General features: G+C 37.1%; 1 protein-coding gene across 1 annotated transcript in view; it reads right to left on the bottom strand.

The window, feature by feature from the left end:
- Positions 1-20,397, bottom strand: part of LOC306842715 (homeodomain-interacting protein kinase 2-like) — a 98,029-nt gene that overhangs the window by 67,970 nt on the left and 9,662 nt on the right. The window contains exon 2 of the mRNA XM_079373735.1: positions 2,511-3,651. Coding sequence (XP_079229861.1) covers positions 2,511-3,651 — 1,141 coding nt within the window. The remainder of the gene's footprint in view (positions 1-2,510; positions 3,652-20,397) is intronic.

Below are 20,397 nucleotides of genomic sequence, written 5' to 3'. Positions count from 1 at the left end.
TTTCCCCTCTTCGTTCCAGCTGGGAGGAAATTAGGGGATCTTCTTCTATGTGGACTCCCACAACAAAAAGGACACAAAACTCGGAGTAATAGCAGCTCCTGTACCACTCTTTGCACTTAACTCATCACCTTAATCTTAATTCAGTGACAAAAAAACTGACGCACACTCAATTACTGCACATGGGCAGTTGAAATATACTTGCTTTTCCTTAAACAGATGTATTTCTTTCACTGTTGTTGAGGATCTAAAGACAATCAGTGTGCGTTTAAGAGTTTGCAAAAACGTTTATGCAGATCCTGCTGCAAATCTTCTCCACCAAATTGGGACAGAACATTAATTAAATACTCATTTACAGTGACCTTGAGCCAAAAGCATGCAGTTTTCGGTCTATTTTGATCTTTTCCTACGTACAAACCAATTACATCAGCACAACTTGGATCAAAGAACCAAGCAGCCGACAAACTTGTTGACAGTTTCCACTCACTTCAGCAATTTCCCCAAACATGACCAAGTGGCCAGTTGCAACTCAAGCCTCAAAGCATTTGCAAAAGTCAAACGATAGCCTATCTACCGTCAATTAGTAACGATGCCAGTGGCATCCGAAACGTAACATCTGGCAGCACTTGTACTGACTCATTCCCCTGTGTTTGATTTCTCTCGAGGTGGCTGTATGGTCATACACCTAACCTAACCCACCCCCAGCCTACCCGAGGCAACCCAACAAAGCAAGCTTCTGTGTGAACCAGGTCTACGTCTACACAAAACAGCCCAATCTGGTCTGTGAAACCCAAACACGGCTACAGGTAAATGAAAGAGTTGACTGGAAAAAAATAAGCAGCTTTCAAGTGAGGCATCTGTTTCTAATGTTGGCACTCTGGTGTGGATTACAGGGAATTATTGCCGGGGAACTGACAGTGACCCCGTATCTTCATCCCTAGGGAGACTGCAAGTAGCGATGAGCACGCTGGATTCGGGTTGGGAGGAGGGAAGTGAACCGAAATGAAACTGACCCCCTGTTTACGGTCAACTTGATGCTGCATTTCTGTAGGCTATTTTTTAAAAGCACAATATATTGCTTTTTGTACTAGTAACTCTAAAGGAGGAAAGTATGGAAGGGAGGAAAAAATAAAAAATCCCAGGTGCTGCCACAATGAAGCTGTACCATGCTGTAAGACACAGTAAACGTACTATTTTAATCTTCAAAGCAGAACTCAACATGTGTTTTATCACATTAAATAAGATAAGGAAGCAGGTTCTCAGCAAGCCATTGAATTTTATGAGTCCTTCTAAATGCACGTGTTGAGGAAGTTCTGGGGATTTTTAACAAACAACACCAAGAAAAAAACAAAAACAATATGCGCACTTCCCTACTACAGAGTTTGCATAACTATAATTTAGACAAAAATACTCACTATAGGATTTTACAAGTAGACTTTACAAGTAGACTTGGTTGGTATCCCATAAGGCCATGGGAGCCATCAGATTTTAAACGGCAAGTATAAAAATGGTGGGAAATTGCAAGATGGGACACTCTTGAGTGATACAGACACCACAAATGTAGATCTGTGGGTTAAAATTGACTTACTTAACAACGCCCGAGTAAATAATTTTCACTGTTGTTGTTAATACATCCTACACTGGAAAAAATCCTATTCTTAATGAGTATTTGTCTTGTTCCTAAGGTAAAATATCTAAAAAAAAAAAGCTTGAAATAAGATACAATTACTTGACAAGTAACACTACATAAAGGTACTGTAGGAGTAAATATTTTTTAAAGGTGTTTTTAAAGTATAAACCAGTTAAAGGGATGGTTCACCCAAAAATTAAAATTCTGTCATTAATTACTCACACTCATGTCGTTCCAAATCCGGAAAACCTTTGTTCATCTTCAGAACACAAATTAAAATATTTCTGATGAAATCTGAGAGCATTCTGACCCTGCATAGACAGCACAAAAAGTATTCTCGTAGCTTCATAAAATTAAGGCTGAACCACTGATATCACTTTTAACGAGGACTATTTTAACGATGTTCTTACTACGTTTCTGGGTCTTGAACATGTTAGTTGCACTGATGTTTAAGCAGGGTCAGAAAGCTCTCAGATTTCATCAAAAATATCAAAGATGAAAGAAGGACTTACGGGTTTGAAATGACATGAGGGCGAGTAATTAATGACAGAATTTTCATATCCTTTTTAAAAAAAATGAAAAGTGTAGCAAGACAACATACACTCATACACAAGAAACAAAACAAGGCTTAATACCTTACACATTGTTGCTTCTCAAGTAAATTGTTCTTGTTTTAAGTCAAAAGGACTAATAAAAAAAAAAACGAAGTCTTTTTTTGCCATGTATATCAAAGTACAGAATAATTTCAAGATGGCAGAAGCAATTAATCCATTAATGTATTTATGCTACACACCTGCAAGAAGAGAAGTTAGTACTATGGAAGTACAGGAATCTTGAAAAACTAACAGTGAACAAGAGGAGCAATTCCAACAAAGCGCCTTACCTGTAGTATCTGGACTGCAGGTAAGTAGAGCACACCGCTTTGGAGACGTGACTAGCAGAGCCAAAGTCGATGACCTTAACCCTGTAGGGTTGGCGGGCTGGGTCTACAAGCATGATGTTCTCAGGTTTCAAGTCAGCGTGGATCAGTCCGAGGCTCTTGAGCTTCATGAGGGCAGTGGCCACCTGTTGCAGGATGGGTCGGATGTACTTGAGCGGCAACGGGCTGAACTTGTTCTGCTTGAGGAAGTCGTACAGGTTCTGCTCCAACATCTCGAAGACCAGGCACGTGTGGTTCTTGTGCTGGAAGCACTCGTACGCTCGAACAAAGTTGTAGTCATCCGCGCTCTCCGTGCTCAGCCGCGCCAGTATGCTCACCTCGATCTGGCCCTGCCGCGCATACGAAGGGTGGTTCTTGAGGATCTTGATGGCCACAATCTCGCTGGTGCCGCGTTTCCAGCACTTCACCACCTGCCCAAACGTCCCTCGACCCAGGAACTCCAGCACCTCGTAGGTGTTGGTCATGGAGCAAAGCACCTCGTGCTGCAAGAGCTGGTAGTCGCCCTCACTGTTGGCGCCGCTGTTCTTGGACGTCGCCGTGGTGGAGGCGGTCGCAGTTGCGACGGTGGCCCCGCTCTGTGCGTTGTTCTGGATCATGGGTGCGGGCAGTTGCTGCTCCTCTACCACGTGCACGCTGCTTCCGCTGCCGTTGTTGTTGTCCAGCTCCTCGCTTTTCCGTTTAAGCCCGCATCGCTGGTACGTGTCCAGCAGACTGACGGTGCTGCGGCGTGTCAGGTTGTGGCCTCCGCTGCCGCTTCCACTGCTCCCGGTGCTGCCCAACAGTTGACCAGCTGCTCCAGACGTGCTGCTAGCCGAGGCCACTACGATGTGCCCCGAGCCGGTCGGGAATAGGAGGGCCTGTTCGTAGGACAGGGAAGAGTTGGAGACCTGGAGACTGGTGGCGTTGATGCCCACTGGGGCGACTGAGACGCTCTGCTTGCTGTTCTGACTGTAGACCTTGCTGTGTGTGCCGTACCCTGTCATATCCCAGTTGCAACTCTGCTCCACCTTCAGTTTCTTCACGCTAAAGAAGGCACTTGACTGGAGAGTGTGAGGGGAGAAGACTTGCACTTGCGAGGCCATACCTGAGGAAGAGCGAAAGAGAGGGGGGAATGTGAAACTTGGACTGAAACTCGAGTATACGCTTTAAATAAAAATCCTACAGGTCATGGCAGGCCAGTTTAATAGAGTCAGAGTCCGGATGCTAACTTATAAAATAGCCGCTGTTCAAATACCTTGCACACATTCTCTTTGATTGCTCAGCAGTGTTCAGACTTGAAACTAAAGCTGACGGAGCCAGCTTCGGGGCAACACCTGGACGGATTTCACCCTATATATTTATGAATATTTCTACATAAACTGAATCCACGTGGTGAGAAAAAAAACCTTGATGTGTGTATTTTTCCTGTTCGCAAATCTAGTGAAATCTCTTTTTTGGGGTCTAACCTTGACAAATTTGTTGAAAACTGTTTCCAGAAACCTCCTTTTGGGAATCTCCTCAAATAGAAAAGCCACTTTCCTACTATCCACACAGTGGAAATCTGAATTGAACTGGCCCAAAATGCATTATTAATGCATGAACAGAAAATATAGATTTTTTTACTGGCCCCCCAGGATTTCTGTAAAAACAATGAGTTATGTGAGGACCACCAAAAAGGCAGAGTTCACGTCAAACCCAGGGACATTTGCGTGAGTCTCAAGGAATGATTGCAATTTCCTAAAAGAACATTTTTTTTAGCCCACGCATGCAACACATTGCAACGTTTACCTCAGGTAGATGCACATCACTTTTCCAGAGGCATTTGAAACAGAAAAAAGTGCTTGAACCTGAAACATCTGAATAACATCTCAACATCAGATCCTCAAAACAAAACAACATAAGCAGAACTGAGCGGGATTTCGGCTTCTGGGAACTCTTTGTGCTTCAGAACAGACAACGCTTCGCCAAGCAAACAACGGTCCAGAAATAGCCCTCGCGAACGGCACTGTTTGTAGTGCTAAAATAATGATTACAGTACTGAGAGGATTACATGCAGAGCACAATGTAATGCACTATTTACAGAATCTCCAAAGTGGCCTGAATTAGCGCACCAGGAAATAAAACGGCTCCTTCAGTGTGCATTTCTCGCCACACATGCATATCAGTTCACACCTAAACTGCTGCTGTAATGCATGATTCTTTTTATTGCATTCCTGTGGCAGAGCGTCTCAATTATGATAATCTGCCTGCAATATGAATGTAAGATCCTTTGTGATCTCTAGGACACAAAAATATACATGCAGTGTTTTAAAACCTTCAACGTGTTCCCACATTCTCACTCAGTCCCAAGTGATTGACATGAATATTTATGGGTGGATGCAATGAGAGGTGATTTATGTACTATTACATTAAGTGTTATATAATATTTGGAATTAGTTCAACTGAAAATGTCATTATGAAAACTGTATTTTAAGTGGAAAATAAAAAGAAAATTTGAAGAATCGACATGCAGCTTTTTTATATAGTTCATTGTGAATATATATGTCAAGTGACAAAAGCACCATAAAAGCATCATAAAAGTAGATTTGTGAGCAATAATAAAGAATAGATTTTCAGCAACAACTTAAAGGAACGGTTGCTATGACTAAAGTTGTGTCATTTACTCACGTTGTTTCAAACACATAACTATTTCGGAAGATATTATGAAGTGTTGAATAAAAAATATCAATGAGGTCTAATGCTTTCAGTTTTGGGTGAACTATCTCTTTAAAATTTAAAACTGTTCCCCACACAGAGCTATCATATGGCTTCAGAAGACTCATATGGACTACTTTTATGGTGCTGCTTGACCTTTTTGGACCACAGTGTTTACTATAAGCTGTCATTGTAAAAACTTCAATGTTCCATGGAAAAAAATAACAGCAAAAAAGGTTTGGAATGACATGAGGGAGAGCAACATTTTTCACTAATCGTCTAGCTTGACAGCACAACCAGAGCCCTCTAGAATAATCTCTATCCCTCTCCACCGAGGATGTTAAATATACAATGGATCTCCTTCGATGCTTTCCATACAAAATAAATCTCTATTAGAATAATTACTTTTTTCTCTTGTGGTCTCATCTTACAAGAAGATAATGAATCTCATTTGGTTTGAGGAATTCCTTGACGCAACAAAATTCCCAAGACAGGAAACATACAGAGGAAACTTTACATGAACACTTCATCATTGTTATGATTCCTGATAGTTACAGTTTCAAAATTACCTTCCTGCTTCTCCATTTTCTTTCACTTTTCAAACTCTCTTTTCTCCTTCCACCTCTTACATTTGACTACACCACGGAATTATTTCAGTATCTATCTGGCTTTAGCGCTAAAGTCCAGGGATTCTTGGGCTTTAAAAGCTGATTGAGCATCTAAAGACGCTGACCATACAATCTGTACTGCATATACAGTGTTTATCCAATCACCTTCATACCATAAATCCCCTCTAACCTATATTACATATGCACTATTCATCATCTATAGCTTTAACCAAACCAGCTAGCACTGCAGATCCACTAATCTTTGCATTTAATATCTCAGATATATTGAATATACCAAATATATAATCTATTCACTACAGAACCCATATATAAAATGATATACAGTATATTAACTGAAAATAAATAGGACGTTTCTGGCAATTTGTTGATGGAGCAAGTAATGAGGAACATCCGCTATTGCTATTAGGAGCAAGGGCCCTATGTTAATCCCATAAACTACTAGGCCAGATGCCACTCCTTGGATTACGCTTTTCTTTGCCAGGTCTTTACGCTAAAAATAATTTGTACGTGGTCAGTGGCTCTGTATGTGCCAGTATGTGTGTTTAGTGGAGGTGGGGATGGAGCCTGGAAAGTAATAAATCTCCCGCGGCAACGGCTGATCAGTTGGAACATCCCTGGAATTCTTTGCGTCAGACATGAGCGGTAATCTAGTCTCGCTGGCAGTTGACACGTTCAGATTACCACTGTGCAACAACTCCTCTATCTAACTCATCATGGCTCCATTATGTTTGTTTTTGGCGTTTTAATCCAATCCGGTCTTATCGAGTACCTTAAAGTCTATGTCTCACCATGTTATGCTCTGAACACGTCACATGACAGGAACCAAACTGGACGTCTATGGCCTAACTTGACTTTGAATTAGGGCTGTGTTCCATTCAGAAGTGAAGTGAGAATGGCTTTTATGTTCACAATCAGTTTCTGCTTTTGAATTAAGGTTGCAACAGGATGCAAAATGGCAATTTGAATGGAAATTCCAAGAAATTCATCTGACTATAAAAGCTAAATTTGTCAAGATAGACCGTGAATGTTGGCTTTACAAAGCCTTCTTTGAAAGTAGTTTCAAAGTAACCAGTAGTTTGAATAGAGCAAAAGAACAGAATGATAAAGGGAACAAAAGATAGATAGATAGAGAGATAGATAGATAAAAATCAGTTTGCATTATTTTATATATTTATATACAATAATTGAAAGGGAGCCAATTCTTCAGTTCTGAATTTTGTGATTTTGCTAGTGGTTTTGAACAGAGACTTGTTGTTAAGCAACTCACTCTGTGGTAATTCAATTTAAAGAGAGTTCAAATGGTCAGAATGCTATCTTCAAACAACAATGCATTCATTCCCATTCAACCTCAGGAACTCTGCAGCTGTTCAGCATGAGAGCGGTCCAAGCGTTTACAGCCTCGAGTCGACTACCACCCTGAGAATCATGTTTATGTACTGATATCACAGAAAAACCTCACACAAACTCAACGGGTGACGTTTACTTGAATTTCTGAACTCTGCAGTGAGAATACAACCAGTCTGCTCCATTGTTTCATATTTACAATGCTGGAATGCTTTTCATAGCGCCAGCCAGCTTTCAGCATACCTCTCACAGAGCGAACCGGTTTAATGCACTGCCACAGAGCATACCAAAGAGCTATTCATCTGCCCTATACAAGCAACGTGTTGAAATGCTAATGGTCAGTTTATTACAGGATCAACTATTACTCCATTTTGTCCAAGGTTGGATAAATCTGCTTTTTTAAGGAATGAGGAGATCAGAGTTTAAAGGAGTTCACCCCCACCCCCCCAAAAAAAATGCACTTGCCCTCATGTGTTTCCAAACCTGTAGGAGTTTCTATCTTATGTTGAACACAAAGGAAGATATTTTGAAGAACCAAACAGTTGTTGGTCACCATTGACATCCATATAGGGAAATAAATACTATGGAAGTCAATGGGGACCAACAACTGTTTGATTGCCAGCATTTTTCAGAATATCTTCTTTTGTGTTCAACAAAGAAACTCATACAGGTTTGGAGACCTGAGGGTGAGTAAATGACGACAAATTTTTAATTTTGGGGTGAACTATACCTTTAAATACAAGCGTTTAAGCTTGTTTACTCTTTTATGGAGAAATACATGGAAATGTGAGGATTTATAATTCTTATAACATAGTTGTTATAATATGGCTGCTCATAGGCTAAAGGGTTAAATGCAAACAAAGGACCATGTCCTGCAGAGGTTTGCTTTGTCTCCTCTGCGTGATCCAGGACAGAGGCATTTGGGAAAATTTTCCAGGGAAGAAATCAGTGGTTAATGAATTGACCTCTGCTTGTCTAGACAAAGCATTATCCCCCGTGGCTCCGAGCGATGGCCACTGTAAAACATTTCTTCCTTTCAAGTCCTTTACTACCTGGCTTTCTGTGAGATCTAGTCATTTGCTAGCTCTCCTGGTATCTTGTTTCTCCAGGTCTGGACAGATCTTTTCCAGCTCTCCAATCCTACATTTATTTTGCCACTCTATCCCCTCTGCCATCTCCCGACACTCTCGCAATCAAACAGTCTCTCTGCTGACCTCCCCCTGCACATCACTTCTTCTTTTGTTCTCTTTTCCTCTCCATTCTTTTTAGACATAGTTTGTCTGTGTGTGTGTACTTGCCGACATAACAAATAATTGTACACATATATTCACATGTTCTGCTTAAGCAGAAAAATAATCAGAGACAATACACGAACGAGCTGTTCTGAGTGGTTTTAGCATGTTTGCTACGCAGTTGCTAGGGTGTGATGGGTGGTTGCTATGTGATTGCTTACTTTCCCAAGAGAAGAGAGTAAAACTCCAAGTAAAACTCTTTTCTCTCAGTAAAATAAAGCTGAAATAATATATATTACACTAAAAACCTAAGCTTAAAAAAAAATAGAAAATTAAACAAAGTTGAAATATTAAAAGTACTAAATATAATAATAATAATAATAATAATAATAATAATAATAATATGCATGCATGTATATAAATAGATATACACAAAGTAATGAAAATGACAGAAGCACATTAAAAAAAATTACTAAAACTGAAAAAGTGGTTTAAATATTAAGAAATACTAATATATATATATATAATATATATATATATATATATATATATATATATATATATATATATATATATATATATATATATATATATATATATATATAAATAAATAAATAAATAAATAAATAAAGGTAATACTAAATTAATATACCATGCAAAAATCATAATTCTATAACAAAAATAGTTTTTTAAAAACAATTCCATTAATTTAAAAATATTTAAAAAACATAAAATATTTGGATATTAGTAAATAAGGATTTTTCAAATAATTATTAATTTACATTATTAATTTAAATTAATAAGTATCATTAATGTATTAATTTCAGTGTTAATTTGAATGAATAAATTTAAGTCATTATTTGTTGATTTAAAAATAAATAAATATGAATAAAAGATTGATTTAAATTAGATTTACAATTGGTATCATACTAAAATAAAATAATGATAACATAAATAAATAAAAATATCGACTTACTCGCAAATCTAACTAGCATCCACTCCCTTCTCTTTCAGTCTCATCTAATGAAACCCAGTAGTTCCATGGAAAGTGAGAGCAGGAAACCTCTGGCTATTGTCTCTATTCATGACACGGGTGTATCTCTCACCTCCAGAGCAGAGCAGGGCCAGCGCACTTCAGAGAGCTCTGAGAGGCTGGGAGCACACATTTTGTGCAGTGTGTGAAGATAGGAAGAGTGCCAGCAGGAAACGAGACACGCAGCTCACAGGAGCATTTCTTAGGCTGTTTATTTCTCAGCCTGGATGTGTTCACTGGTTTACATGTGGAGCCCCCTGGTCTTGCTCATCTCCTCAAACCACGAGACCTCCAGAGAGAGAGAGGCAGATACAGAGAGACGCTCACACAGACAGCAGATGCTGCAGGATATTGACCACCCAGTCCTCATTTAGCGATCACATCCAAACCTATTTATGGAACGAAACAGAGGCAGCTAGACGCACACGAGTACAACATAAAGTATTACCACTTAGCGCTAATGTTTGACTAGCTGAGCGCTATTACGGAGTTCGTGAATCTCATGCATATGTGCAAGCGAACGCAAGCTGCTCGCTTACACCTGGCACAAACCTGCCCATTTAGAAACAAAATCACAATTCTGATCTCTAAAAGATAGCACTGAGACTAAACTGAGACTTTTTGCTACGTCTTGTGCATCTGAGATCCAACTTTTTTCCCAGAACGGTGCAATTCTGTTTTTTGTCTGTCAAAAAAGTCAGAATTGTGAGATATAAACTTGGAATTGTGAGATAAAAAGTCAGAATTCTGAGATGAAGTCATTTGCATTTATTTTTTATCCTATGGCAGACACAAGCTTCCATACAGACCTCAACATGACAAACTGTGCACATATTTTCCAAGATGCCAACCATTTCAATCAAAAATCTGAAATTTCCATATTAATTCATATATTTCTAAGTAAAATCTTAATTTTTTTAGTGCTACTCTATAATCTTACTGTATGTTTTCTGAAAAAAATTAAAATTCAGGAGAAACATCTGAAACCTCCACTAGGAATCTTGAGCTATGAAAGAGTAACATCTGAGCAATACAATGTCTCTCTGGGTGAGATGGATATGGATGGCACAGAATGAAGCAGTAACATGGACGCACACGTTCATAGTTCGCCCTAATGTGACCCATTAGTGGGGTGTTTGTGTGATATTTAGTGAGGTGTTAGTTGAACAGAGCAGACAGCAGCTGGGCCTGAGAGCAGCTAAAGCCATTGACATGTGTTCTGACGGCCTCAGAGAAAGACAAATAAACAGCACACACTGTCACACACAGGCTTTGTAACCTCTCCAACCAGCCTGTTAGTGACTGCTTATCAAGGCCGTGTGTGAGAATACAGGAAGCCATGTGTTTAGAAGGGGCTATAGATGTCATATGGAAAGAGCATCATGGGAGTGCACAAGATAACTGTATTTACCAAGTGTCTTCAGGGAAACCTTAAATGAGCCCTCATGATTTCTGTGCATAGTTCTCTCAAAGCAACGAGTTTAATATTTAGATTTTAGTCAGTAAAACTTAAGGTAATAAAAAAAAAAATAAATCAATGAATGAAAATCTATGATAAAATAATACATTAAAATACTAAGTAAAACAAAATATAACAGCTAGAAAAATATAATCAATAAAATTATAAATAAATATAAATGCATTAATGATAAATATTAAATAAAATAAATTAAAATATTACTACTGCTACTACTACTAATAATAATAACATAACCATTAGTAAAAATATAATTAATACAATCATAAACAGAATAATAAATAAAAGCAATGCTACATTAATACTACTACTTCCAATAATAAAAATAAATAGTCAGCTTTAACAGCAAGTAAAAATAACAAAATCAACAATATCAATAATAAAATTAAATATTTGTACTACTTCTAGTCAGTGACACATACGTTTGTATTATAAATAAATAATAAATAAATAGCCAACATTAAATTTAAATATTACTACTACTATATTTACTAATAGTAGTAATAATAATAATAAATAAATAAATGTTAAAAAGTCAAATAAATAAAATAATAATATATATAAAATAGAATAAAAATAATTAATAATAATAATTCAAATACTACTGCTAATACTACTACTACTAAGAATAGTAATAAATATAATAAATATAAAAAGTAAAAAAATTTAAACAATTAAGAAAAAATAAATAATATATAATAAATAGAATAAAACTAAAATAATCAATACTACAAAAATACTATTACTACTATCATAATAATGAGGACTCCCCCACAATATTATTAACAACAGAACAGGCTCAAAATAATGCCCTTTTTGAAGTGTAGAAGGGAGCTCACAATCGCTACTTTAATGCTTCAGGACCAGCTGACTAACTCCGTCTCCACTTGGAGAGCATTTAAACTAAGACAACGGCTGCTTGGGACAAGAACCCGATAAGAAGCAACTTGTGCAGCCCTGTTATCAGACCATTACAGTAACACATAGATACCCTCCTGCAGCCTCCCACTAGCATTTGCCAGCCCCTCTAATAAAACAGTGACAAGGAACATTTATAATGCTTTAATTATGTTGATTAAAGGTTTGGTTTATTTTATTTGGCACTCTTGATTGGAATCTCTGAGGTAAAATAACAAATCATGAGTTATTTCGTTGTCTGTCGCAGTGTGTATGTGTGCCGGGGTACTTGCGAAAGTATGTTATGCAGGTTTTTGCTGCACTGTTGGCACTTCAAAAGAACAAGACCTGAGCAACATGCCAGAAACTAACCACAAAGCCAAGCCAGGCACAGATGAAACAAGATTCACACACCGAGTGCAGACAACACACACACACACACACACACACACATGCAGAGAACATCCTGCAGTTGTGGCGCTCAAAGCATGGATAAATGCGGCGCCCCAATGACTAAAGTGATTCTCTACCCTGACAAAACAACTGTTCTTAACCACAAAACAAGTTAAAAGTGGCCTCGAAATGAACAAAAGCAGCTTATTTTGAATTCAAGTGTTATCAAAGTGAATATAGCATTGTGTGTTCCTTAAACAGAAAGCAGCGGTTCACGAAAGCATTTGCTTTTCAGTGTTATTTTAACACCGTGTGATTTTCTGGAATTCTGAACATCTGTCATTCGCCAGTTCAGTTTGTGTTTTCCGTCAAGTATAATCTTTACACAAATGATGGTTCTGGAGAATACCAGAGATAAACAGACACGGCTAATAAGCCAAATCCTCACAGGCCAGCTCTTCAGGATACATTATGACTGGTTCTTCCTGCAAATACATCACAGTCCAGGGAGATTGTGAGTGTGTGTGTGTGTGTGTGTGTGTGTGTGTGGTCGACCTCTATAACCCTACAGCACAGACTTGTATGGAATGATGGGAAGAACTAAGGGACTAAAACGAAGGGAACATATCATGGAAAACTAATAATAAAATACATTCTCCAGTCCGCTCAGACTATAAAAACTCAAAACAATTAATTCAGATTCATATGCAAGTAACATGTTCATCCATGTTTACTTAACAACGCCAATTCAGTATTTAGTCTTATGAACTATGCTGGTACATTGAGGTTAGCCGATCATAATGGAGGTTATTTACATAAAGAAGTCTTAAAGGTACAGTAGAAAAACAGCCTGTTTAATCTTAATGCTCATATAGGAGAAGGAAAATAGTCTATATTACACTAAAAAAAGATTTTTCAAAGTTGTACTGTAAATAAAACTTTAGATTACTGGAGTATGTTTCACAAAAATTTAACTATTTCAGTTTTTCTACTTCAAAATGTAATGTTTGATTCAATGTGTTACATGTAATTTCTTTGTAACTGTTTATAAAATTTATTAGCCATTTCTAATAATTTCTAATAAGGGAAAATTGTTTCTACACACCAATATTTTTTTTTCAATGTATGACTGTTTTTAATAAAAAAAAAAAAATAAAAAAAAAAAAGACTAACATGATAAGGCGGAAAAATTAACACATAATTGTACAAAAGTGTAGAATATGATCCCTTTAAAGGGATAGCTCAAATTCTGTTATTTACTTTCCCTCATGTTGTTCAAAACCTGTATGAGTTACTTTGTTGAACACAAAAGAAGGTTTTTGAAGAATGTCGGTAACCATACATTTACTGGTAGTCATTGACTTCCATATAAGGGAACAAAAAAATCCTATAGAAGTCAATGGCTACCGGCAACTGTTTGGCAACCAACATTCTTCAGAATATCTTCTTTTGTGTTCAACAAAAGAAAGAAATACAGGTTTTGAACATGAGAGCAAATGATGAACTATCCCTTTAAGTCAACATAAAATCTAAATTATTTACATTCCTGCTCTTAATATTAACTATTCACTGGTGAATGTAAATCCAAAGGGGGTGGGGGTCATATTTTTCATTGTTCCTTTTCAACTGACATCGTCTTTTTCAAAGGTACAGAGTTATTTTTTCAACCCCATCATTCAAATCATGTCACAGACACACAATCCTATCAATTCCTGATGAATAAAGGAATCTTTTTTCATTCATCATACATCACATTACAGGAGTTAAATGGTTTGTGAATACAGTTTCATGTTGACTTTGAGTCACAAATGATGTTCTGTAGACCAGCGGTGCTGAGAGCTCCATAAACAAGGCCTGGAGTCCTGCCAGCCACTGACGGTAGTGATAAGTGAACAACATATACAACATATTAATACCTCAGTAAAAGCCATAAACTATGAGTAATCTGATTACTGAACGGGCTGACATTTTCTGGGGAGGCAAGAATGAAATTACAGGCTTGGACAGAACAAAAGAACAAAACAGGAACACGTACACACACAGAAAGAGAGTGCACAACAATAAGTTTAAAAATAATGTAATCCGTGACTCCATCAGAGTCTGTCTAGGCCAATTAATTGGTTTTGGCTATAAGATGATAAATGAGTTTATACATGGGCTGTAATTTTTTATTCCCTTTATGACCTTTATATGAAGACAAATTAAATAATAAAAGCTAGAGAATTTTTAATGGCTTTTACATGTTTTTCTTTAATTACCTTCAAAAGAGCTGAATAAATACACATGCATATGGGTGATTCTTCAAGGGAACTACTTTTGGTCCTGCAAATTTATTTATAATTTTTTTTAAAGCAATAATTCCAGTTGAGATATAAATCATAATTCAATTATTTTATTTATTGTGTCTCTTAATAACTTTTGGGCTTTTCCTCAACTTCTCTGCTTTATTAATCAATCGTATTAAAAGCTTTAAAATCTGAAAAATTCATTGATGCACTTCTACCAAATAATCCAAAAATATATATATATATTTTTTTTTGCAAAGTGCAAATCTCAAATTCTAAAGAGTCAAATCCAGACAAGAACATGCTCTGCCTACAAACTAAGAGCTTAAAATGAGAAAACCCCTAAATACCAGATCATTAGTCAATGAAAACCGAAGTGTAATCATGGGTAAATCTAACATGATTTCATTAGCATTCAGAAAAAATCATGCATAAATTGTTCTAGCACACATACAAGTTTGGACGGACACAATATCAGCTTATGGAAAGCCTCTACCTACAACGCTACAGAGGATAAGAGGGGTTTGGAGAATGGATGGATGGAAAGCTTTTAAAACATAAATGTTATGTTCTTTAAGATCAATCAGTTGACTAGGAAACCCACATTTCATTGCTGAAAATATACTGTGTGAGGAATAGAAAATGGCACAAACACCCAAGACAGAACACATATCTTCCTTGTGTGGCTCTTTGCATACATTATATGAGAGGCCCTAGTGCTGTGGAATATGTAATATTCCATAACATATGGAATACGCTAATATGTATATCTATGACGGCTCTGTTATTTGTTTCATGCTTGGGCAAACACATGGAGACGTAGCCTTCTAAAATTCTCGAGACACATTAACAAACACATATTAAAATATATCTGAGCAGGGGTGTCTCTCAGGATCAGATCATACTGAAGTGCTAAGGAACCAGTCAGACCCGATCAGTCTTCCTGGCAGCCAATGGCGTGCCATAGAGAGCTGTTTCCAAAACATGTTTGTTTTTGAGCGCTGGCTGGCTGGCTGGAGGAGAGCAGGGCTGTAGAAGAGGATCAGCACTGACACCAGCGAAGGTCTGACACACACACACACACACACACACACACACACACACACACACACACACAGTCCATGTGTCTGATTGTGATAAGCTTTCAACCCACCCGTTCCCTGCTTTCTCTTCAGCATGAGACTATTGTGTGTGTGTGTTTATGTATGTATCCTCCCCTCTCAAATGCAACAGAGTTCAGGCACATGGCCTTAGCAGTGTCAGCCACACGAGACATTTCAGGCCACAGCGCCAAACTGCCCCTCACACAAACATACACCTTAAAGGGACAGTTCAGCCCAAAATGAACATTCCGTCATTGAATCACTCTCATGTCATTCCAAACTTGCGACTTTCTTTCTTGCGCAGCACACAAAAGAAGCAGATGCTTAAAAGAATGTTTCTTCCCTGTAATAAAATACTAATAAGCTGATAACAGTGTTGTTATTCCTAACTAAAACTATTAACATTGATTTTGGCAACTGAATTAAGCAGAAATAAATAAAATACACATATTAGATCAAAAGCCTGTATGTATAATGCATTATAGTTTTTAAACATTAATTATGCCTTGTAATGCACCTTATAATGCATTGTACAATCATGAATAATTGTAACCACAGTTAATACATTATAATACTTAACAATTCATTGTTACACTATGCATTTTAAATTAAGTTATAATTATTTACAATGCACATTATGAATAATTAATGCATTAGCCTTTAATAACCCTTTATAATGCATTATACAAACAGGCTTTAAGTAAAATTAAAAGAAAAAATAAATTATAGAAATATTTTAAAAATGACTGACAAAAGCACAAAAGTGTTACATTCAAATTCAAAAATATTAATAAATACTATAGCCTATAATATTAATATATTAATAATACTAAAATAACATTGGCTGATAAAGCTGAAAGCTCTATAATGTTTTATCTAAAATTAATAAAAATAAAAAAAAACTTAAAATTAATCAGTCATTGTATATTCTACAATGATACCACTATATTGGTCTCTGAACCATTATATATATATATATATATATATATATATATAAAATATAATAACATACATAATGTACATAATAATATAAAACACGTAATGTATATCATTTTATTTAGCTAATTCTTGTCTTTCTTTTTATTTCAAGGCTGAATTCTAAGTGCTCTGGCCCCTTAACATGACAGGAACTCTCTGTTATATACACACACACCACAACATGTGACTCGCATTCTTACTGAAAGTAGAAAGGGGACGTATATATTATTGACGGGACTTGTCTCGTTTCTGAGCCGAGTTCGAGGTTATAACATCCCTGCAGCACCATCCCAAAGGGATTCACGGATTGAGACATTCTGCTGTCGTACTCCTCAAAGAGAGAAGCCTCTAATCAGTCAGCCAGCCCGTGACACCAAAGGCAACACGGACTTTCAAGACACATGAAAGAGGGTGTCCAGCCTAAAATAAACAGGATCCAGAGCCCAGGAGAGAACGAGCCCCAGTGTTGATGCTCAGTATCCACCCAGTTGTATCAGCTTCCATCCATTGTGACCTCGTTCTCCCTCACGCTCTTGCTATGTCGTGTTCACTGTCAAAGTTTGCAAGATAAAAACAACAATCCCAGAAACGGCAAAGGCCATGCTTTCATAGCAAAAGGTCGGCATTTGGCCTTTCTTGGAGACGGAGTGCGGAAGGAGACCGAGATTTTCTGGGCTCCGGGAGCGTCGAGCTGCTCTGACCGGTCATGGGATACGCAGAAGGGAGGGCAGGCCCGCATGTGTCACTGATCTTGAAAGAGGGGAGGGCATCTCACACACACAAAGGTTACAGCCTACACACAACTACACCCTGCCAACAACCCACCAGCACCCTTTCAATTATTAACCTCTAAGAAATCAGCCCTGCAAGATGCACCCCAGCAGAGGAGCGGATGGAGAGGATGAAGGATACAGCATCTATCATCAGCCTCCCTTTCGCTCGCTGCCGTTCTCTGGAGTGTGTGTTGAACGACAGCTCAGCTCAGAGAGAGGGTATACAGTAAAATCCATATCCTACGCCACACACCAGTGGCCCAAAGCATATCTTCTACAGTACATCTAAAACAATTACTCCGTTATATGATTACGTCAATACACCTGCATTATAATTGAACTATTTTAACAAATAATAACATATACATATATATATATATACTATATTGCCAAAAGTATTGGGCCACCCCCTTCTAATGAACATGTTTGACTACTTTAGTAATTTCTAAACCAAACACCAATGACTTGTACATAAGGGTACTGTCAGTTTAGACACGTCCAAAACTGTTGCAACAGAGATGGAAATACAATTTTTAAATACATGAATTATGTTTCCATCTTTGTTGCCACAGTTTTGTTAGTGCCTTTTTCTGTTCTAAAGAAGGAGGTGTCCCAACACTTCTGTCCTTATGGTGTCTATACAAGTCATTGGTGTTTGGTGATGAGTCTTTGGCTCAAGGTCAGCATATAGTCACACCAGAGGTGTTCAGCTGGGATAAGGACTTGGCTTTCTGCAGACCAGTCAAGTTCTTCCACACTGACTGAATCAATCATGTCTTTTTGAACCGTGCCTTATACACAGAGGCACTGTCATGTTAGAATAGAAAAGGGTCCTGTCCAAACTGTTGCTATAAAATTAGAAGCACACAATTCCCTAGAATATCATTATATGCTTAAACATTAAGATTTGTACTCATAGAAATGACTAAAGTAGTCAAACATGTTCATTAGAAGGGGGTGACCCAATACTTTTGGCAATATAGTGTGTGTATATATACATATATAAAATTGTATTATGTTACAATGCATTAATCAAGTGACAGTAAAGACATTTATAACGTTACAAAACATATCTATTTTAAATAAATGAAAATGCTAAATTGTATTCGTTTCCTCAAAAATATCAAATAGAATTGTTTTTAACATTGATAATAATAAGAAATAAATTATAAATTAAATTATATTCTAAAATATTAAAATAGAATACAGCTATTTTAAATGGTAGCATTACTGTTTGTATTGTATTTTCAATCCAATAAATGCTGCCTTGAGCATAGGACTTCTTTCCAAAACATGAATAAAATCTTACCGCCCCTAAACATTTGAACAGTAGTGTACATCATACTAAATTAATATTCAAAATGTCTCAGTATTTGGTTTCTAATCACCTAAAATGTTATTTTGGTAACACTTTAGAACAGGGAACACATATTCACTATTAATTAAGAGTTTTGCTTCAGTAAGTTAGTAAGTAAGGTAGTTAAGTTTAGGTATGGAGTCGGATGAAGGGATCTAAAATATGGTCGTGCAGAATAAGGCATTAATATTTGCTTTATGAGTACTAATGAATGGCCAGTATGCTAGTAATAAGCATGATAAGCAGCAACTAGTTAATAGTGAGAATTGGTCCTTAAAATAAAATGTGACCGTTATTTTTGTCAATTAAATTGACATCCAAGTAAAACTGACTAAAGTGTTTGAATATGACACTATAAAATATTTAACATATAAAAAAAAATAAAAAATAAAAAGTTTTTTTGTGTGAAATGCCAAAAAAATTTAATATTTTTCTGTTAAATCTTCTTTTGTGTTGCACAGAAGAAAGACAATCATACAGGTTTGGAACGATGTGAATCTGTCAATGACAATTTTCATTTTCGGGTGAACTATCTTTTAAGACTGTCTCTTAAAACCTTCACAGAGCTTTGAATTCAAAGAGAACTTCAAATTAAAGAGGAAAAACTGGAAAAATGTGACTTAAAAGACAAGACTACTTTAAAAAGAAGTTGCCAATCAGAGCTTTGCTCGGTATAGAGTCTACCGTTAACTGATCAAGCTTTCTTGACAAAGAGGACCTGTGTGTGAGCATGATGGGTTTTCGAGCAGAGCTCATTAAGGGGCAATGGGGCCGCTCATCTCCGGCTCTTAAGAGCACTCTGGTCTGTCGGGGCACCAGTGTCCCTTTCTCACTCCTCCAGGCGCACATCAAAAAGTGGGGCAGACTCTCTCAGCTCTGTTCTAGCTGTCTGGGGCTTTGAAGTCCTTTGGTTATCAGCCAAGCGTGTCACGCTACCTGCAGCCATCTGTGAACAGCCCACAGTCGGGCTGGGCGGCCAAACCCCACAATGACTGTGTGTGTGTATTTTTGGAGAGTTTTACCTGCAGCACTGTCTGCCGCGTTCAGTACATGAGGCATAAAACATGAGAATGAGAGGGTGGGAAGTGACCATTTTGAAGAGACTTATTGACAATATCTCTCTCAGGGCTGTTCTTCTCTATTCTCCTGACTATATTACCTACAAGAAATGCTTAAATTAGACAGAGAAAGACTGAGGCATACATACAGAGAAGAAAAATGGTATAACAACAAATTTTCACTCAGAAATTGCTAATAAATTTAACTAGGGATGCACGATATGAAAAATTTTAACCGATACCGATAACCGATAATTAAGTCCTTCTCATGGCCGATACCGATAAATTCATATTTTTATATTAGAATTTTCATATAATCTGCAGTTTGTGCACCCAGGAGAATACAAAATCTAAGATTCACTGATTAAACTGATATTTTAGTAGCTCTGGCCTAACTATAGCAAACATCAGTCCTGTCTCTTCAAATGTTTTTTATTTTTTGTGTAAGGCACCACAATACTTTGTAACAGAAATGAATTAACAGAATTATGACAGAACTATAGTTTATCTGCAATTAACAACTCATTAACAACAAATTTATATTCAAATATTTCATGCATAAAGAAATGCATCTATTCAACGTTTTTAGTGCACGAGG

This window comes from Barbus barbus, assembly GCF_936440315.1.
Source record: "Barbus barbus genome assembly, chromosome: 23".
NCBI lineage: Eukaryota > Metazoa > Chordata > Actinopteri > Cypriniformes > Cyprinidae > Barbus > Barbus barbus.
Note: the sequence above shows the minus strand (reverse complement) of the source record. Positions and strands in the feature narration are given on the sequence as shown.